Source organism: Lissotriton vulgaris, chromosome 3_1 (assembly GCF_964263255.1).
Source record: "Lissotriton vulgaris chromosome 3_1, aLisVul1.2, whole genome shotgun sequence".
Taxonomy (NCBI): domain Eukaryota; kingdom Metazoa; phylum Chordata; class Amphibia; order Caudata; family Salamandridae; genus Lissotriton; species Lissotriton vulgaris.
This window is the reverse complement of record NC_141689.1, coordinates 852,973,191-852,989,733: the sequence shown is the minus strand read 5'-3', so window position 1 is coordinate 852,989,733 and position 16,543 is coordinate 852,973,191. Positions and strand designations below refer to the sequence as shown.

At 43.8% G+C, this 16,543-nt stretch overlaps 1 protein-coding gene across 1 annotated transcript in view; it reads left to right on the top strand.

Moving 5' to 3' along the window:
• The window catches only part of LOC147727114 (spindle assembly abnormal protein 6 homolog), a 574,453-nt gene that overhangs the window by 227,380 nt on the left and 330,530 nt on the right, over nucleotides 1-16,543 (top strand). Inside the window, exon 6 of the mRNA XM_086961156.1 lies at nucleotides 6,210-6,287. Within this exon, the coding sequence (XP_086817282.1) occupies nucleotides 6,210-6,287 (78 nt within the window). The remainder of the gene's footprint in view (nucleotides 1-6,209; nucleotides 6,288-16,543) is intronic.

Here is a 16,543-nt window from a genome sequence, read left to right as displayed (position 1 = left end):
GGTTTTCAAGAGAGACCGCTTCCTGCTCCTTAAGTTGATGAACAGGATCATTGAGACTGATTTTCTTTACTGTATGTTTTATCAGTATTATTGCTTTAAAATAAAAATCATTGTGACTTATTTTGCAAATAACCAACACTGTGCCAATGATTCCAAGTATACATACTATGACCATTTCACTTTCAAGATTGCTGCTTCTCCCTTTTCCACTACTAACACGATAAGACGACATTCGAACTCTACTGGACAATGGAGACACAGTCGCCCTCATCCTCCTCGACCTCTCCGCAGCTTTCGACACAGTCTGCCATAGCACCCTGTTACAACGCCTCAGTAACATCGGAGTCCAAGGAAAAGCACTGGAATGGATCACCTCGTTCCTTACCGGAAGAACTCAGAGAGTCCGCCTCCCACCATTCAAGTCAGAAGCCACTGAAGTCATCTGCGGCGTGCCACAAGGATCTTCACTCAGCCCCACCCTCTTCAACGTATACATGAGCCCCCCCGCGGCCATCGCACGCCAACACAACCTCAACATCATCTCCTACGCTGATGACACTCAACTGATCCTCTCACTCACCAAAGACCCTAACACCGCCAAAACCAACCTAAATGAAGGAATGAAAGAAGTAGCCGAATGGATGAAGCACAGCCGTCTGAAGCGGAGTTCAGACAAAACAGAAGTCCTTATCTTAGGTACCTCCCCCTCTGCCTGGGATGACTCTTGGTGGCCAGAGGCCCTTGGAAAGGCACCCATCCCGATGAACCATGCACGGAACCTGGGCGTCATCCTGGACTCCTCACTCTCGATGACCAGACAAGTCAACGCCGTTTCTTCGTCTTGCTTCAACATTCTTCGCATGCTCAAAAAAACATTTCGCTGGATCCCCACCGAAACTAGAAAAACGGTCACCCACGCACTGGTTACAAGCCGTCTGGACTACGGAAACACCCTATATGCCGGTACAACCGCAAAACTTCAGGAAAAACTCCAACGCATCCAGAACGCATCAGCCAGACTCGTACTAGACATCCCACGTAAAGACCACATCTCTGGACACCTGAAAGACCTCCACTGGCTCCCCGTCAATAGGAGGATTACATTCCGCCTCCTAACCCATGCACACAGAGCACTTTACGAACTTGGACCCGAATGTCTCAACACACGACTCTCCTTCTACACCCCCCTCCCCCCCCCCCCGCCAGCTACGCTCTTCCAATCAAGCCCTTGCTGCTGTACCTCGCATCAACAAAACCACCATGGGAGGAAGATCATTCTCCTACCTGGTGGCTAAAACCTGGAACACACTTCCCATTCACCTTCGCCTCACTCAGAACCACCTAGCATTCAGAAAGCAACTTAAAACCTGGATATTCGACAAGTAATTCCCAACCCTTCCTCAAGCGCCTTGAGACCCTCTGGGTATGTAGCGCGCTATATAAATTCCTTGACTTGACTTGACTTGACTTGTACTCAGAATCTTAAATAAAGAGAAAGGTAGACTTTTGAAGTGACATCCTTGTAATTTCTTGGGGAGATGATGGTTGGGAATGAAGTAAACATTTTTACAGACAGTGGAGTTTTGCCGACATGTGGGGGACCTAACCAATGCATGCAGCCAGCTGTGTATCACTGGGAAGCTGCCACAGCTCAGAATACAATTTAGAGTATTTCATCTGTTGCTTATGCAATGTGAACAAGCATTTGCAATGCAATAGGTCTCGCTTACACACACGATTGAGCTATTGGACTTGTAAATGACAATGCCTTTTATTTATGTTTTGGGTTTCAAAACATAAATAAAAGGTATTGTCATTTACAATACTAATAGCTTAAACTCTTGCAAATGCAAGACCTATTGCATTGCAATAAAGGGCCTTCTCGAGCGTTTGTTAGATTGTAAATATCAGAGGAAGAGACTGGTCAGCGACCTCTTCAAAGTAGTAATAAATATTGCAATGAAGAAGATGTGAAGTGTTGTAAATTACACAGACACAAAGTGTGAAGTGAGAGTTACATACAGGGATGTGAAATTCCTGTAGCCCAAAGCCCAGGACATATTGTTTGGAGTCAAGGGCAATAGGTTTTCACCTGTAATTTGTCCTTGGGACAAGTGGACCCAACCACCTGCAGCACAAAACCTTTGGCTGCCAATTTGCAGTACTATATTACGGATCAGGGAAGGGCACTGTCTGCAGTTAAGGTAATATTTGTGTCCAAAAGATAATGCTGTTCAAACTTGTATTGATGTTTCATCAATTGAAAGTCTTTATTATTAGGGTGAGCGCTGTATGAAAAAGTAGTGAGCTCTGACTGCACTACTGACCATGGTTCCAGTATAAAAATGTGCACACATGTTTTCAAAGTTTAGCAATATGAGGCTATGTCTAATACTCCCAGAATGCTCTCTGATTATATGAAAATATTTGCAGAAGCTTGAAAGCAAGATTGATAATTCTTTGCTTTCAAAATAAAATGTTCATAAAGAATAAAGTAAGAAAAAAACATTTCTCTAAACTACTATAATATTTCAGGTACCATTTCTTTGCAGCATCATTTAGTAAAATGTGTTAATGCATGTTAGTATTTTGCCAAAATATTCATAATGGAAAATCAGTGTAACCAGTTTCAATAAGAATATGGGAAACCTAAAAATAAGCAAGCACTGGCAAAGCCAGTGGGTCTGGAAGTGGTGGTCAGCATTTTAGTTTTGTCACTGTGTGACTTCTTTTGCCTGGATTTTGCAAAACATTATTGGTGTGGGAGCTGCCGGGCCCTCACCATTATAAAAACATTGGCAAAAGAAAAAAAAAATGTTGGTCTCAAAAAGCACACACTGCCACAGTAGGTATTGGCACTGAAGAAAACTACTTTGTGTGCTGATATGCTCCTTGTGAAAAACCAGAATGCTGTCACTCACAGTGAAGCTAGCCGATACAGAGATAAACACAAAAGGTCATGGTTAACGCCAGACCAAATTAGAAGCCCAGTTATTAAAGAAAGTCTTGAAAGTGCACCCATGGTATATGTCCTTGCATTAAGTGCAGCAATACGGCATTCGTGAATTTACAGAAGTAGGGCAAGAAATAGTACTCTTAGAAAATATCTGTGAACTGCATTTTAGCATGAGCAGATATGCATGTGTAGATTTGCTCATGCAAAATGTGAGTGTTTGCAAGTTCGCTTTCCCTCCAACCACTTTTTTCCCCAACTCTAGAAGAAGGTTTACGTCTGTCATTTTCAGTAGTAAATCTCCAATATTTCTCAGTATGGGAAAAGAATAGAAAAGAGTTGTTAAAAACCCTTAAAACATGCAAATTAGTAGGCTTGCACAGACTCAAAAGGGCATTCTAATCCTAGAACTATTGCCTACCACTACCTTCAGCCCCAGTATGTAGATCTGCAGAAACGTAGCAACATAAGAGATTGCTAGTATTTAAACACTGGTTATATCAGAGCTCTTATATAATGAGTTTGCTACCGCTATTTGTCGCCACACTACATGGCAACAAAGGGGCACGTGGATTTTGTTACAGGACAAGTAGATTTATGAAGCAAGCTGCCTCATGGATAAGCAGATATTTTATTAAATTCCTCACCCCTGTACATATTATCTGAGCTCTAAACACTAACAAACTGCTCCAACACCTTTCGATCTGTGATTACACTGTTGAGGCTCAGGTGGGAGAGCGGGAGCAGGGGGGTATTTCCTGCCCTCTCCGTGATTTGAGTGTGCAGCGTGGCATTGCGTAATGTCATTGCTATCTTTGGCCTAGTAAAAAAAACATTTCAGGTGTATTAGGGCCCTGGCTTCACCTTCTGGTGCAGGGTGGGCTGTGCTTTATGGTTGGCCTGGAGGGACAGAGGGATAGTCTCAGCTGCAGCTCCGGCTTCGTACAGGGCCCCTACTATTACTACCGGGTGAGAGGCATTGAGGTGGTGGTATTGGTATTAGTGGTGGTATTGGTGGTGATGGTATTGGTGGTGGTGGCATTGGCTATGGTGGTGGTGGTGTTGGCGGTGGTATTGGCGGTGGTATTGGCGGTGGTATTGGTGGTGGTATTGATATTGGTGGTGGTATTGGAGGTGGTGGTATTGGTGGTTGTAGTGTTGGTATTGGTGGTGGTGGCATTGTTGGTGGCATTGGGGGTGGTGTTGGTATTGGTGGTTGTGATATTGGTGGTGGTAATGGTGGTGATGGTGGTATTGGTGGTGGTGGTGATCGTGGTATTGGTGGTGGTGGTTTTAGTAGTGGTATTGGCGGTGGTATTGATATTGGTGATGGTGCTATTGGATTGGTGGTTATGTTATTGGTGTTGGTGGTATGGGTGGTGGTGATATTGGTGGTGGTTGCATTGGTGGGGGTGGTATTGGCGGTGGTGGTGGTGTTGTTAATAAAACAGGCTTTTGAAAACAACCCATCAGGTGGCTTAGTGCAGATGATATCAAACACTGATGTGCTGTGTCCGCTTCAGCCCACTAGCACACAATTATGTACTATCTGGAGTTCAAATAACTTGGGGCCAGATGTAGGTAAATTCAATTTAGCAAGTCCTCAATAGCGATTTTTACCAAATCGCTATTAAGGACTCGCTACATTGAATGTAGGTAGGAATCGCAAAAATATTTGCGATGACTTAATATTCCTTAATTGCGAATCGCAAATTGAGATTCGCAATGAAGGAATACCATCCCATTCATTCCCATGGGCAAGAGCCCCAAAGGAATGAAAAGGATTTGTGCCCGCAATTTGCGAGTAACCAAAAGGCACTCGCAAATTCCGGGTGCAATTTCAAGGGTGCAAGGCTTCCAAAAGAACACTCTGTTGCACCCCTGAAATGTGCATGTCTGCACATGTGGGCCACATACATGCCCTAATTGCATGAAAGTGTGCAACATGGCACTTTTAAAAAAGCAAAAAAGTGCTTTATTAAATGAAATCGCTAATTACCACCCATTTGAAGTGGGTGGTAATTAGCGATTCCTTAAGGCTGAAGTGCACTTTCTTTTGTGCTACTTACATTGCATTTAAGGAATCGTAATTTGTGACTCCTTAAATGCAATTGCAAAATAAGGAATGACAATTTTTCCTTACTTTGCGAGTAGGTTTAATCTTACCTACTTTGCTGAAAGCCAAATTGCGATCACAAAGGCTGAAATTCTGTGAATTTCAGCGTTTGCAGTCGCTATTTGGCTTCCTACATCTGCCCCTTAATTCTCTAATCAATTCTAAATCCATTTTACTTGGGGGTGGGGTGATTGAAAGCGGGCGCCCGTGTTACGGGGGTGGCCATGCTGCTCAAAAAATCACACAAGGTGTTTCAGCTGAAGCAGTGCATGTCTGGCCTGCAGTAAGAGAAACTCAATAAAGTAAATAGTGCTTACAAACTAAATATCAGGTCGCGTGTAACAACCGAAGTAAAGGGGCCAGTAGCCATGGAAGGTTATAAATGAATACAAGACCGTAGTAATGAGGGACTAACATGCCTATTAACCAATCTGAAGGAAGAATTTATGATAGGCAATGACACAAGCCAATGAAAAATATGGGCGGAGAGTGGGCGCGGCTTCTTTGCCATACTCAACTACAGCAGTCTCACAGAGCGAGCAGCGCATGCACGCTGCCGCTAGGCTCGACCTAAAAAGCAAAGCTATCTGCAGTGATGTATTTAATTATTGAAATGTATGAATACAACTCACATCCAGTGGCATAATGCAGAATGATGCCCACCTACCGACTATAAATAATGATTTCTTGAATTTTTCATATCTCTCCGATAGATATTCATTGGCCTGGGCAACACGAGGGCCCACTGAAGGGTTAGGGTCCCCATTACATGCTGATCCCCTCACCTCCCTGTACCGCAGAGGCCTATGTTACGCCCCTGCAATATCATTGTGTTGATTGTCAATTCTTACTTGCCTGGGCGACTTCAGGTGTGACCTTTGTGTTCCATTGTGTAATTATTTTGATTGACTCATGTGTACATTCATTAACAAATGCTATTTTTAGTTTTAACAGTGTTTTTCATAATCACCAGCCAAGTAGACTGACTATCAACTTATGATAATAAAGAAAAGCTCTGTTGGGTGTGTTTCTGGAGTTAAGCTGCATGTTACCATGTTTTGCACAATGGTTTTAAATAAAGTGATTTTGTCAAATGAATTCTTGAACTGAATCAACAGAAAGACCGATTTATTTTTCCAGACTGAAAACTCTGTATTGGAGGAGAAGCTTCAAAGGTCGGAAGAGGAGCTTTCAAAAAGATTAACTCTAACGCAACAGGTAGCTTTGACAATTATGCATTTTGAAATATATCAAGACCCTCTAGGAGCCAACCACGCTTGTATTTACCTATATATTTCGCATCTTTTGTTTTCTTGCAAAACTCTAACTGCCTTGTAATATATGTTTTAGATTGGTAACCATGATATTACTTTCAAAAGCAAATTTATTCATGTAATCATATTTTTAGGTCTCACCTAGCGTTGCAGCGCGCATGCGTTCCTCGCTCGGCGAGACATATTGTGAGAGAGGACATTTCAGAAGGGGGCTTGAAGCCCCACCGCTCATTTTAATTGGAAAGCGTCATCATTTATGGTAAATGGTGACCTCCCATTGAAAAAGAGGCTTCTTTGTTACCGCCTTTTTGTCTCTTGGAACGGCCCATCCGGGCTGGATCGTTTGCTTCACAGCAGTTGTGAAGCACTTTCTTATCTAAAGTAGGCATATTAGATAAACTAGAACAAAGAAGCACTGTTTGGAGAGCTTTTAAGCACTGGCTTTTCAGGTGGCAAAACAGGCAACGAATCATGTACAACGTGCCCTTTAAACAGGTGAAATGAAAGATTCTGTGCAAATTTTTTTTTTTAAACATTCGCCAAGGATATAGAAGTTTCCACCACCTCTCTCGGACCTTCATATGAAAAATATCTATACCCTGCCTGCACTAAAAGGATCCAGCGCGTGCACCTTACCACAGGCACCAGTCTCCACTTACCCCGCAGCGTGTACCATTGTCTACTGTGCACCTCAAGCGATGCTGTAAATCCAGGCAGATGCGAAAAATAACACGCACCTTGAGGCGTCTCGCACCCCTGGGTGTGGCTGGAGGGTCCTGGGTGCTGTCGGCTGGCAGAGGACGGTTGAGCTTGGAGCCCGGCATGCGGTGACGCCGCCTGTGCCCAGCGTCTATCTTTAACTTGTGGATGATTCAGTTTAACATTCCTCCCGAGCCCTGCTGGCAGATGCCTAGTCTATCAGAAGCCCTCGGTTGCACTCCCATCCTCCCAGAACCCATTCCTCCGCCCCATCGCCTGCTCCGGAGCGGCGGATGCTCATTTCCTGTCTCTGCAGGATGAAAGGGGAGCCGTCTTTGTTCGCTGATGCAGGGGTCGGAGCGTCTCTTGCTGCAGCTGGCTGAATTCCTCACTCCCTGTTGATGACAATGTACCGGGGGATCCACAGAGACCTCTACCTCCTGTGCAGTGGTGCACCAGGGCAGACTTCCCCGGACTCCTGTGGGGGCACAGTGCTGGAGCAGGCTGAACTGCTCCCCTCACATCTGCAGACTTCACAGAACCAGGGCGAACTCTTGAGGCGGTCTACGTCAAAAAGCCTCGTTTATAGCTCCATGCATATTTTTTTATTTTGCAAGCATATACTCATGGCTTAACTTTCTCTTGCAAGAGACTTGATAGAGCAGAACGTGACCTGTGCAACCTGTGAACCCAGCCTGTATGCAATAGTCATTTGTGCGGCACTAGCTAGGGTTCACTGCGAGACCTAAGACACAAGATGGTCATACTCATCTACAAGCTCAGCTCAGGTGTTAAGTGCAGATATTTTCAGGGATATATATCGGAGGAAAATAGTGGACTGGACAAAAATATTCAAAGCGATCTGAGATATATAAGAATAATATCTTATTTGAATGCATTCAATGTGCTTACATTATGAGAATATAAATGTTATTTTACAATTTAATTTGAAAACACAGTGAAACTAGAATTGTTGCAAAATGTTTAATATGTGATTGTCAGATATTCCTTTTTATGACGGGCACATGCTGATGAGCTTTCCTGGGGTAAACAGGGGGTAAAAGACATAGTAATTTACAACACCATTACTTGATTAATGCTTCACGAAGGGAGAAAAAAGACAATACAATTTTCAATGCCAATAGCTCAAAACAATGTAATTGCAAGTCCCATTGCATTGTAAATGCTTTTTTTGGGCCAATTTAAATTAACTCTGCAAGTATATTTCTCTTAAAATGACTTACTTTTTTTCTGGGACAAGACACAAGTCCGTACAGTATCATCCACATTTTCTTCAAAACTGCTTTGTGTTGAACCCCCTTATGCAAAGGTATTTTGCTTAGGTTCATAAAACCAACATGACGATAAAAAACAGTCAGTTATTACTAGATAAATGAAAATGTTGCATAAGCACACGTATTTTGGTCTTAAAATAATGCCACAGTCCTTAGGAGAAAAATAATATAGACTGTTATAAAATCATGAATACAAACAAAAATAGCAAACAGAACTCAACCCATCGAAGGTAAACAAGAAATGTAAAGGCATAGTGAAAAGCAAAGACAGCTACAACCGGGACATTCATTCCTCAGACAAATTAAGAGAAGGAAGGTGTGAAAACTGTTGACACAATGGAGTCCTTTAGCTTTTTCAGCTTGTCTCTCTTTGATACCGAGGGTGATGAAGGAAGTCCCCTATACCACTGCCTCCCACAGAGCTTGTTTTTGTTGAAGACCATCTGATGCCTGTAAGACCACATAAATAGTTGATCCATATTAATTTTAAACCTGTGTTTTAGCTGCTGTATTTTTAAAAACATTATTTTTGTATGCCAGATGAATACCAATGTAGTTCACATCAGTGGATAACATTCCCAGTGCTGATTATCCTCCCTGTTTTGATTGGGAAAGGGTAGCATCAGTGATACATATAATTAACAGCTTATGAGCCAAAAAGCATGTCCAGATGCTTGTGTTCTCTACACAAAATGGCATGCACCAAATTAACACACCTAACTTACTTATAAGTGCCTGGTATATAATACTACATATATCTAGGACCAGTAAATTAAGATCTACAAGTAGAAGGCAGCACTCATTGTGCCACCCATTACAGTAGCACTGTAGAACGTGTCTCCAGGCCTGCTCCTGCAGCCTTTTATATGCAGTTTTAAATGTCATTCCAACCTGGCAAAATACATCTTTTGACAGGCATAAACCTTCTCTTTTAATACCTATAAGTCACCTTTGAGGTAGTCCTTAAATGCCCATTGGGCAGGGTGAATGGTATTTAAAAAGCAGGACATGTATATGTAATGTGTTGCGTGCCCTGTCAGTAAAGTAAAAAACCTCCAGAGATAGTTTTCATTGTGCAAAGCCTAGCACTCCCATAGGAAAAAACTGGGTTACATTATAAACAAGCATTTGCAATGCAATAGGTCTCGCATTTACTTAAGTTTGAGCTATTGGCATTGTAAATGACAATGCCTTTTATTTATGTTTTCGTTTTAAAAACATAAAGAAAAGGCAATATCATTTACAATGTCAATAACTTAAACTCCCACAAATGCTAGACCTATTGCTTTGCAAATGCTTTTTTGCTTTTAGTTTGCCTAGTGGAAGCACGTATAATGCTTTTACTTTCTGGGGCATATGGTCAATTGAATGATTTGTGCACCCACATATCAAAGCACACCTGATGCGCAGACCTCTTTTTATAGACCCAAAGAGGTGGCCTCTTCACACCACCCAAATTAATATTTCATAGCCTCATTACCACCACCAAAGCGCCTGAGCCAGGACTGGTAAATGTGCTCTGAAGTTTTAACATGATTTAATGAGCTAAGAGACCCATGCAGTGATGTGTTACTTGTAGGTCACGGGTTCTGTTCTGCAGATGAAAAAATGAAGCACTTCTTAAGGGGCACTACCAACGACAAAAATGTTATACCAAACTGAAAACTTAAATTGAAACCAAAGGAAACTAACATGAAATCGACTTGAAATTCCAACTTCCTCAACGTGGTATACAGTGTTTTGCTGGGGGGCTTGGCTGGGCTCCGGTTGCTTTGCAATAATGAAGTGATGGGGGTGGGGGCAGTACAGACGGGCGCTGAAGCTGAACAGCCACAGACAAAAGCAAATGTAAAAAAAACACATACTGAAAGTCTGTGTTTCTGATTTTGTGACTGTCCACAAACCAAAAAAAAAGCGACCCTGATAAAAGGCGGAGCGGCTCGGTGTGACTCACCCTGGCAGCAGAGACAGCCTCTCCACACTGTGCTTTCAGAGAGCAGGGTGGCCAGACAGCATCTGGAGCCGGAGTTCTAGCGCCTAGTGCCACCTGCAGACAACCCGGCGCTGCACAGGGTCTGCAGCTGGATTCCTCTTACCAAGTGACCCAGATAAAAGGCGGAGTGGCGCCTGTGATGATCACCCTGAGTAAGCATCTGCAGCCGGCGGAGCAACTGTGGGTTTCAGAGGACTTTCGGGTAGCGCCTCGATCTGCACGCTTGTGATTGGCACCTGTAATCCGCTTGTTCGCCCTCAGACACCCACTCAGCTCACTGAGCAATCTTTGGCTGTGAAAGTCTCTGCCTCGGATTGCTCAGGCGGATCTCTGCAGTTGGAGCACAAACCCCCAGAGCTGTGTTATATTGCAGAATTCCGGATCTATGTAGTGGGCATATTGTTTGTTGAGCTATCTCACTGGGAACCTCACGCTCCTCAGAAGCTGCACTAACACACTGAGCTATCCCACTTGCATTGTACCTAGTGGCTAGGTCTCTGGGGAGGGAGCGTAGACCTGTTGAGCTGCCTTCCAGGGACTGGAACCTGTACACTGCACGCTCTGCAGCAGGTGCATGACTCATCTGCGCTGTCTCACTTGATTAGGGACCCAAGCACTGACTGTCGCATCTACATCTCTGCACACAGGTCTTTGGGGTTGGAACCACCGCCCTGCTTCATGAACACGAGCTCCGCTGAAGCATTAACCCCCCTAGCTGCGAGCCAGCAAAAGTTAATGGCTGAATTGTAACAAAGAAAATTGAATAATATAACGTTGCAAAGTGTTCCAGGGCAGCGTGTGACTGACAGTCCTCAAATGAATCACTTTCATTAACTGCAGTTCTCTTTGCCGGATGCCGACTGAAATCACACCCAGGCTTCACTGTATGTACCCTGTCTTGTAAAACAAAATAAAAGGGTTTGAAATACCTCTTCTCCCATTGAAAGGCGGCAGCTGCCTTCTCAGCGTTAGGGTGACCAGCATAAGAACCAAAAACATGCGTCATTGTGTGTGAGGCCAGAACACCGCTGGAGCACGACGTAACACACACACGCACAGAAACACAGACACACAGAAACACAGACACCCACACACAGACACAGAGGCACACACAGAAGCACACACAGGTATACACACAGAGACACACCCAACACAGACACACACACACACCCACAAACACACAGAGCGCCAACACAGACACCCAGACTGTAACTCTGTACCCAGGAAAAGCATTTCATGGGAAGTTCATCGCCTGTTACCAGAACCCTATGTAGACCAATACAAATAAATACATTTTAAAAAAGAACATTCGAATGAAAACAGGAGCTAAAGAAAACACAGGCACATGTCACACCCATGTCTAGACGGGAAAGACATCAGCAAGACTTTTGGAGCAAATTTAAGTAAGACGACATACGGAAATGGATAGCTGTAAACCCACTGTTCACGACTACTGCATCTACCAAACCAAAACTGCTTCCTTCTTTTTTTAATTTAAATCTGCTTGACACAAACACCGCTCACATCACAGCTCACATACACATGTGACACGATCAACAACCTGGTGCAAGACACTGCATTCTGATGCATTCAGACAGCTTTGGAACAAGGACATCTTCTCGGACCTGCTCCCTGTGTGCTGACCCGAAATGACTGCGCGCTGTACCTTCCAGTACAAACTTAATAGTGAACTTTCTAAGAGAGCCGTCCTATCATAGTGTCCGCTGCATGGTGCACGCGGTGCAGACTCGGTGCACACAAACTAATGAGGGGATGTGGCCTAACGGCTAGGGCGGTGGCCCTCGAAACTGGGGGACCGATGTTGAGTCTCAGCAGGGACGCTCGACATCCTGTGATTCTGGTTAAATCACTTAACATACCCGTGCCTAACAAAAAAAAGAGATTTATAGTGGCAGTGGAGCATGAAAGCTTCTCGGCGCATGGAAGGCGCAGCGTTCACGGGAGGGGGAAGCGGGGGGTGTACAAGCACTGAAAGTACGATACGGCTGCTTTAAAAACAAGAACCTAACCACAGGTGGCAAATCCGAAAAGGAATACAAGGTGAGGACTGACTTTGTATTTTTCAAAGTCGGCATTTTGACACATTTACAGACAATTTAGAAACAATAAGCAATCCCCCCGGATCTTCATGGCGGCGGCGAAAGTGAAAGCGCGGTGGGAGCGCACGAGGCGCTGTCGCCGTGAGCGTTCACATCGGTTGCTCCCAGTCTGAATTGCAGACTGACTCATGCGCGACCAAATCCCGTTAACAATCTTGCGCGCGTGACCAGCTCTTGTCTCTCACATTGACAATGCTAAGCGCGTGGCCAGCTCTTGTCTCCACTCGTTGTCGGCTGAGCCGACAGCTATAGTCTCGTGGCGAGAGCGCGCTTCGCGCTTTCGCCAGGACGAGACCTAAAATGTATGATGCCTAATTTCAGTTTGGGAGCAGTTAGAACCATGATTCAAGGACTCATTAGAATGGCAATTCAAAATCTAACTTCAATAGGTGTCAAAAACTGGGTTTTTGGTTGAGGGGGTAAGAAACCTTCTCAAGAAACCACCACAACACTTGTCAGGGTAAATTACAAAAGCCACTAAATTAACCTGTGCTTAACCCTATAGTAACTTGGCAGAGCACATTTCCGTTTAACTCAGAGGCTCTGTATTAAGTATTTATGCAGCACACAAACAGGAATAAAGTGAAAACACTATACAAGAAGAGTCCTGCACCAATTTAGAAAAATAGAGTAAGATTTAATAAACAACTTGACACCAAAACTATTGTTTTTGAAGTTTGTATTGAAAAATAGAGCCTAAGAGATCAAAGCACTAACCTCAAACATCTAGTCGTGCAAGACCGGGGTAAAGTCGAAAGTTATGGCTGACTGCTATGGAGTGCGGTGCCTGGGCTCAGCTTACCTTTGGACTTAACAGAAATTTTGAGGACAAATGTCTGAGATGGTAAAGTGCAGCAGGGCAAGGCAGCCTGAGGAGTAGGCATCATTATTGGTAAGCCGCTGGATGTAGTCACTGTGAAGATTTCTACGTTCAGACTTTGTCACTTTTTTGGAAGTTGAAAATCTCCAATAGGATGAGGTTACAGGCTTTCTGTGATGAGGGCTCAACAGGCCTAGATAACCTTCAGAAGAGGAGCCACTGAACATGATTTGCTACTTCAGAGAAGACCTTAGCTGGAGCTACTACAGAGTTAGGTTACTCAGCGATGCACCTTAGGATGATAGGTGAGTAAGTAGGTCCTAGTCTTCTGTCGGTTCTCGGGGCACTTTTTAGCTGAAAAATTGCCAAGTCGCAAGCTTTGATTTTTGGTTGGTTCTGGGCCTTTAGCACCTCTCCCAAGAGCCTTGGACTGGGTGGACACCACTTTGAGGGTAAAACTCACTCAATGCTGGCAGGGTCCAGGAACAGGATTCAAGATGCTGGAACCTTTTTTGGAGTTCAGAAAAGGAGGCCAGTCAACTAGCCCTTAGAGTCACTGTGGAAGCCCTGGGTTCAAGCAACAAGGGAGGTCCTCAAGCAGCAGGGCAAACCTCTGATGGTTCAAGGGAGGCTTCAAGCAACAGGGCAATCACCTGAAGTACCAGGCAGGCTTTTTGAGTGTCCTCCGCAGGTCCAGGAGTGAACTTAGGAGTGGGTAACAAGGGCCTATTTGTATACCTGGTGCAGCTTTAAAGTGGAAGAATCTTCTGGAGTTTTCCCCCACAGATGGTTCTAGAATTTGCTTCCTCCCTGCCTAGGCGCATAGAGGTCTAGGGTGACAATTGACTGGTGTTATGTTTTCTGTGAGTTTGCTGAGGCTTCTCCTTTGAGATATTAGTGGGACAGAAAGCAGCTCCCCCCCATCCATTCTGTCAGAATGGCCCATTCTTCCAACTCTAAGTCACCCGTTGTATCACTATCTAGGAGGATTGCACAAAGGCCAAATGCCAACGGTTCACTGTCATGTGACTCAAGACACAGGTTGCAGGCACCAAATGGTTCTCATAATGGTTCTCACTTTCCTTGTATACACTTCTTTTGAGCCATTATACAGCTGTCTACTATTCCTCCTAGCCATGAAGACTGTATTTCTCATCATGATAACCTCATCTTGTCGCAGGAGTGAGATTTAGGTTTGTCTGTACAGCTGCCCTACACCACCTTCCTTGCAGGCAAACTTCTGATGAGAATGTTAGCAGTCTTTATACCAAAGGTAGTGACTTCCTTTCATGTTTGGCAGTCCATCACTCTTTATTTGTACCTGCTTCAACTTATCATTTAAAAGAGGAGAGACTTCATCGCTTGATCCCCAAAACAGCCCTCAGTTTTTATGTTAAATGTGCCATAGACCACTGGGTGGAGGATCCGGTCTCACTGAACACATTCATGAAACACTACTGAATTGACAACCAGGTCCGATGAGCCAGGCTGCTGGGCTTTTTATGGCCTGAGTCATTCACTGGACCTACCACTAAGGTACTGCTTTAGTATCTATTCTAAAGGTGAGGAATCTGCTGTTAGAAGTGTCCATCAGAAGAGCAAGTTGCTTACCCTCTCTGGTGGATACTCTGTCTAAATGCAGATTCCTCACTGCCTTACACCTCATTCTGCGGAAAGGACTCTTTTCTATAAAAAAATCCCAAATTATAGATCTGCACACTGCCACCACTGATTGATTTTTAGGCTGAACGTCCAAGGGCATGGACAATGACCAGATCTAACTTGTGTCACTCTGCTGGGCTGGTGCCTATAAACAGCTGCAGTCACTTCCAGGATGGGACAGAGTCAACACAGTGGTGCATTACACCACCACCCTGGCGCACAGGAGGTATACTGAAATGTCTTCTGGATCCAATATGGTGCCTTGTAGATATTCTAAAAGTGTATCCACCAGAAAAAACTTTACCCACGGTTAGAAACTTTAGTATCTCGTTTAATGGTCTCCACATGTGAGTTCCTTCCATCTATTATAGACAGATAAGTGCTTTCCCTGTTTTCATCTTTAAAGTTTGGGCCACTCGATGATATGCAGCCTGTTTTAGGGTTAAGAGTAAACTATTCCACAATTCCACCTCTGACAATTTTGTTGAACTGATGATTTTCTGTACTTTGAAACTGAAAAAGGAGAACTGTCAAGTCCTGGTGTAAGAAACATTATCTGGATGCAAGTGTAGAGTCCAATTATCAACTGATCTCATTATTCTCAGCTATTTTCAAGATTGATACAAAATGTGTGCCACATTGGCTTTCCAACCATCTGGTTACCACAAACCTCTTGTAACCCCCTTGCAGGGGTTTTGTCTTCAAATGGAAACTAGGCTAAATTGTGCAGCTCTAGGCAATAGCATATTAAGCAAGATTGCTGATCAACCTGTTGCTCTCCTCCTTTTAGATTTCTTGGCTGCCTTTGATATTGGAAACACACTATCTACATCTACTGGCTAGTGATGATGAGCGTAAAATGGGTGTCTTTGCTTTGTTTTCCTCCTATGTGTATCCTCAGAGGCATATGTTGGCTCTCCCACCTTTTCATTCTGGGAAATCAACAGCCTCTTTCAGCACTATACAGTGCTCCTCCTTTTGCCCCATCTTAAGTGATATCTGCATGCTAAGGCTGAAAGTCATATGTCACATTTTATAGTTCTCTGTACTGATTGTACTCCGCTTATTGTGTGCTTGCATTGATCTATTTCTAAACTTCAGCATCTTCTCTGATTATCTGATACCCTAGTCCAGATGAGTAATAACTTGCTAAAACTCAAAGCCAACAAGATAAGACGTGTTGATTTTTACAGAGGACAATCTGTGATCCAAACCATTTTATATAGTGCAGTGGTACCTTTTGTAAAGGAAGATGCACAGTCCAACTGTATAAGTAGATAATCCTTTATTGTAGCTTGGTTCTAGGATAGGTAAGTAGGAGAAGATAGAAAGTATAGATAAAGCCCCACCAGGAGCAGGCTCCTAGCAGCTCAGCCAGAGTTGCCCAATTGACATAGTGAGCAAAGAGAGACACCCAGGCATTCCATGATGTCAGGGTACATTCTATTCAGTGGAGAACAGTAGAGAAGTAATTTACTACAATACCCTCATTTTAAAGTCTTTATGGACAAGAATCTTAGCTTTTGTGTTGATAAGCTGGTATCCCTTGAGGGCACAAGCAAGGTCTGTGATACGTTTCCATTTGATATAAGACTGCTAAAAACGAAATCT